The following is a 6089-nucleotide window of genomic DNA, read 5'->3' on the forward strand; positions in this document are numbered from 1 at the left end:
CACAGGACACTTGCTCCATATTACACAGATTAAACCTAAACTCTGATACCACTTTGTCATGGCCCAAAATGATCCATGACCGGTGCTCAGGAAAATAGTCCCTTAGCAAGCCTAAACCGACTCAAATATAAGATGAATTAGAAAGTTATAAATATTTTACAAGTTCTAAAATAAATAGTTATATATTATTAACAAAAATAAAATAATTACAAATGGTTGAATACTGTTTGTGACATATGGAGCATATACATCTAGGAACTCGACAAAGAATACGTACTCGTTACAGATTGTTACTCTTGAATAAAAAGTCTCACATAGTCAAGTATTTGTTCTTGAAAATTTAAAAAAAAAATGGGGTGAGTTTTACAACTCAGTGACTAGACAGTACATCTATAATCGACATGAGACCATATAAACATTATTATCAAAGTAACTTTAATTAGAAAATAATAGTTGATAATAATAAGTGAATCAATAAGGGAGTTCTCATACAGAAATCAAATCAAAAGTCCACACATGGGCGGCTCTACCTCTATGGGTAGCCCTTTCCTCTTGTGTGTCCTAACAGAATAACAAATCTAACGTGTGGCCTACACGTTAGGCTAGCAACACCCCTGCTAGCTGGAGTCTGAGTCAGATGCATCTAAGTTAACGTCATAACCGCCGTTAACTACGGTTTTCTAATACGAGTCTCCCAAACCAATTCAAAACATATTGTTTTAAATACAATAAATCTTTAATCTCTCAAATATATAAGGTATCGAATCAAATCAATCAGATAATATTTTCTTATCAGAAATATTTTCATATCATACTTTTTCAATCATAGAAACATATTTCATAATTTCTAAGTGAGTGCCAACAAATACTTTAATACTTCAAAAGTATATATTCGAATAAAATTAATATTCTAAAATAATATAAAGTTTTATCAAACATATATATAGTCTCATGTAAAAATTTCTAATATATGAATTTCATAAGAATAATTATTCAACTATAATAAATCAATTATTATAATCAAATCAAAGTTCTTCGATAATAGTTTTATAAATATAATTAAAAACTCATAATAGTATAAACCAAAAGCTTAACGGCTATAAATGTAAAGCCTACTCACAACATGGTCCCAAGGGACCGAAGATACCAAACCCGGAGTGCCAAATTCAAAGTAAGGAGGATTGAAGTGAAATGGAACGAATGAGCGCAAAATTTGGACTAGAGTAGCGACAAAATGGAGCTGGCGATAGTTCTGAAAATCCAAAACAAAGCAAAACTAAAATCGAATTAAAACAAAGACAAGGCAGATTAAATGGTGATAGAATAGGACATAAAAGCTAGAACAGAATCAGAAAAAAAGGCTGGATCAGGATAGTGACAGAAACGGTTCAACTCTAGGGACACCAATAGCTCTGGCAACAAGGATGGGCTTGGTTCAGGTTCACCCAAACAGCAACAGCAAGCCCCAACGGTGGCGACGACGATGGTAACAGTGGTAGCAGCGGACGGTTCCTCCTCCTTCGCATTTCACTCTCTCTGCAAACTCCTTTTCTCTTTCTTCGAAGACCCTCTGTTTGTGTCACTCTCTCTCAAGTTGTCTCGCTTCGAGCCTCCACGCCTGCAGCTGTGGTGACGGCAACAAGGTTAGAGTGGCTCAACGGCGGCAGAAGCATCCCCTAGCTCCAACCGCGACAACACCTTTCTCTCTTCTCGCGTTCTCATTTTTCCTTCTCCTCAGCAGCAACGACACGACAGCAGTCCCTCGTCGGCGTCATCCTTCTCTCTTTTCTTTTCTTCATCCCATCTCTTTATTTCTCCTTTCGATCCTCTTTCTCTCTTCTGTTTTGTCTTCTCCATTCCTTGATCTTTCTGAAGCTGCAATTAATTTAGCTTCCTTTGTACTTTCCTTACACCTTTCTGTCTGTAAAAGCTTATCAGCTACAAACTCGGGGCTCCCAAAATCTCCAAGATTTGCAAGATGAACTGGGTTCACGACAACCCCAATGTTGTTGCTCCCCATACTTGCATCTCGAAACAAAGCAGTTGCCCCAGCTTAGTCCAAGAAGAGGGTATAAGAAGAGTAAAACCTTCCTTGGAATCAGTGTATCTGCGAAGCTCCAAGTCCAACTCTTAAGCCATCAACAATGCACAAGTAGTGTTTGATAAATTACTTGAAAGAAAAGTTGTGAGAAGAAGAGTAAGATGGAGCTTCCTCTTAGTAAAAAAATGTTGATAAATGCAGGACGTAGTTGTTGTAAGGTTCATTGTGAAGAATGCAGGTAGTAGAATTGAAAGAGGGGATTGAGAAGAAGGTTCTGGAAGAAAAGTGTTAGTGGGTTTAATTTGAAAAAATGGGGTTAGGGTTTTGTTTGGGAAAAAGATGAGTAAGGGTATTTGAGGGATTTTACAATGAGCACCGAGGATGAGGGCTGAGGAGGATGGTGGCGCGGACGAACGACGGTGGAAGATAACTTCTCTAAGTTTTCAAAGTGTGCCGCTGAGTTTTGAATGTGAGTTTCTGAGTTTTGGATGTAGGGTATACGTAGATGTGACTTCTCTACTTCTATGAGGTTTTGAATGAGTTTAGTTAATAATTAGATGGTTTAAAATTTATTTTAAAATTTTAAAATTAAAATTTTTTATTTTGAATAGTTTGATTTTTGGATATGTATTTAAATTATAATATATTAATAATTAAATATATTAAATCTGAAATAGAAATTAGAAATTTAAAATTTATAATTTAAAATTTAAAATTTATTTAGTTTGTATTTTAAATATGTATTTAATTTTAAAAAGATATTAAATCTATTCAAAATATTTAGATGTGCTTGATTTATTTTTTTTTAATTATTATAATAAAATGCTGAATATTGTAACATATTTAAAGGTTATCTAATTGAATTGATATAAAATATGTTAATCGCGGGATGCACGACATGTACATCAATTGATAACATACATTATTTTCGTGGCATGTTTTCCACACTACAGGTACTACTAAAGCTGTGGGAATGGTGAACTGTCACAATTTTTGTCCTCGTCTCATCCAAGTTAGCTAGCCTCACTGCTGTATATAGCAGTAAAATACTCTGCATTACTTGTTTCATAAGAAAACATTTCTTCATTGTTTTTCTCTTCATTCTCTACGATTCTTGGATCACTTATCATATTCAAGAACTTCGATAATATCAAAATTAGCTTAGACCTTATTTTCGTAATAAAAAAATCTCTTCTCATGCAATCTTCACCTCACACTCATGCTCTCTGACTCTCTGCTACCTCAGGCACCTCACTACTGAATAATCAATATCAAAATAACTAGAATATATTATTTAAATTAAAGTTCACTCTCGATCACCACTTCTATTATTTTTGTACGTGAAAAACCATATAAACTTTCTCTCCAAAATTATATTACTCATATTTAGATTCCATTACATTCCGTTTAATTCGACTAGAACCAGGTTGGTTTAAATATCTATTAGATTCTAATTGCAAGAATTCATTAGATGCTCAATCAACTTCTCGTAATAAGTGTTTCTTTTTTTTTAATTATTGTATGGGTTCATAAGTCGATTAGTAACGTGCGTTTTACATGTATGTGGATAAAAGAAAAGACTCTCAAATCCACTAGACCACTACCAAATTGATATCTCATGCTTGGGTTACAAATGTTTGAAACTTGATCCAACCAAATTAAACCCGTCTATTTTGTGGGTCAGCTAGTTAGATTAAAACTCTTGTATTGAATGATTTGTAGATTAACCCAGTCACAGAACCAAAATTCTAACACTAAGAGGATCAACATTAAAAGTATATAATCATTTGTGTATTTTTATCTAATAATGTAAGTGTTTGGAATAAATACTTTGATGACACATATTAAAATTGGAGGTGTGGACGATTTCTGATGCTCAAAATTTGAAAAGATAGAAGATTTAAACCCGCAACCTTTTAATTAAATATGGAGAGTCTATGTCATTTGAGCTATTATTCATTGACAAAAAAATATCTTTATTATAATTATATAAAATCAATATTTAATGCATTGTTAAACTACTTATCAATTATATAATAGAAAAGATAGATAGATTTGTCCATATAAATTTGAATTTGAAATTTAAAATATTAAAATATTTTTATAAGACTATATAATATTGAACTTAGAAATTTGAATTTAATATATTAATAGATAGATAGATTAATAGAATTATATATTAATAGAATATTAATAGAAGTAATAAAATAGATAAATAAATTTGTCCTTATAAATTTGAATTTGAAATTGAAATTTAAAACATTAAAATATTCTTATAAGATTATATAATATTGAACTTAAAAATTTGAATTTAATTTAAAAACAAAAAGTGATTGTAACGACATCCAAATTCAAATCCCTGGGCATCCTGCATGATTATATAAAGGAGAGTAACACATTCAATTAACCCTACTAAAAAAATCCCACCGCCGTATACACATCAGATTCAGATATGGGTGGAGATGATCAATGGGCAAGCATTCATCAAGATATATTGAACCAACTTACAAGGCGGTTCCATTCATACGATGAATACCTTCAACTTCGATTGATTTGCAAGCAATGGAACTTCAATCTTTCAATCTTTCACTGATCCCCAGTGGTAACAAAGTTTTATGGCTGTTATTACCTATTCCTACTGTTGCTGCTGAAAGATCTTCCAAAAAAGCTAAGATACATGTAGGCACCATCTCAAAATTAACTCAGAGACGAACCCGTATTCTTGAAGAGAAGGAGATTTACCATCTCACAATGCCAGAGCTGCAAAACAACCTTGTTCGTGGATCTTGTCATGGATGGGTAATAATGGTGTTAATATATGAAGGTACCATACGAATGTTAAATCCATTTACAAAGGTTTGCTTTGATCTTCTTCCAATTTCAACTCTTCCCAATGTAATTGATATACATGGTGACAAATGTATTATTGATCTTGAGTCCACGTATGGCACTTTAGAGATGGACACGATTTCAATGCATAAAATCAATGTTTATAAGGTTATTACGAATTCAGCACCTAACAATGATCGTTACAATGATTTTATGGCCGTGGTCATATATGGGGGATATCGAAAATTGGCTTTTTACAAGGCCAATGATACGAGATGGATCAAGTTTCCAACAAGTCATAAGATGATTGTGGATGTCATATTTTTTCAAGAGAAGGTATATGCAGTGGACTTTGACCACCAATTATATGAATTTCATATCAAGAAAAAATTAGAGCCAGTGAGAAGAATTTACGAAGGCACACCTCTTTATCAGCATGACACCAATATTATGCAATATAGCTATTTGATTGGTTGTGATGATGGAAGTTTATTGATGGTCGTAAGACATATTCGTTTAACGAAGCACACAGAATGGTGGCGGTATTACAAGACTATCAAATTCGATATTTATAAATTGAATAAAAATGCAAAAGTATGGTCAAGAATATATGATTTAGGGAATTACGTATTAGTAGTTGGACTCAATTCTTCAATTCAGATATTGGCAAGCAATTGCAAGGGAAATAAGATCTATTTTACTGATAGTATGGTTGGATTACACCCAGATGATGATATTTGGCGTCATGATATTGGCGTATTCAATTTGAAAGATAATAGCTGTAGAAGAGTATTATCAGATGTTAATTTTTTTTGTCCTCCTGTTTGGATATTATCCTAACTTAATCTTTTTCTTTTATATTTGTGGACTTTTTATTTGTACTTTTGGATCAAAGCATGTTTGTCTCCTTTTTATTATTAACATACAATATATTTACTTATTTTAGTTAAATATTATTTATTTGGTGTGTCTTATATTTTTCACTTAGATAATTATATTTGGTGTGTCTTATTTTAGTTAAATTCCGTGAGATGTAGCTTCAGTTTGACATGTAGCTTTTAAGATGGAGATTCATCGTTGTTGTCACTACTTGTCAGGAGCAGATACAATGGGATGGCTCAACCGGTGAGCCGCACCGTCCACGAAGCTGTAGAACGGAACGCTTTAAGGTAGGATGCAAGTGTGCTTATGGACCATTGACCAAGTTTTTTATTTTTTG

At 32.8% G+C, this 6089-nt stretch overlaps 1 protein-coding gene across 1 annotated transcript; it reads left to right on the forward strand.

Annotated features, from left to right (window-relative positions):
- Window positions 1-4603: 4603 nt before the first annotated feature.
- On the forward strand, window positions 4604-5710 carry LOC112805412 (putative F-box protein At5g55150). The gene has a single exon (XM_025847801.1). It carries the CDS (start codon window positions 4604-4606, stop codon window positions 5708-5710), a length of 1107 nt encoding a protein of 368 aa, XP_025703586.1.
- Window positions 5711-6089: the final 379 nt, after the last annotated feature.

Source organism: Arachis hypogaea, chromosome 6 (genome assembly GCF_003086295.3).
Source record: "Arachis hypogaea cultivar Tifrunner chromosome 6, arahy.Tifrunner.gnm2.J5K5, whole genome shotgun sequence".
Taxonomy (NCBI): domain Eukaryota; kingdom Viridiplantae; phylum Streptophyta; class Magnoliopsida; order Fabales; family Fabaceae; genus Arachis; species Arachis hypogaea.

Bases quoted from the DNA above. Each gene is read 5' to 3' on its own strand.
- LOC112805412 (XM_025847801.1), top strand. From the start codon at position 4,604: ATGGAACTTCAATCTTTCAATCTTTCACTGATCCCCAGTGGTAACAAA.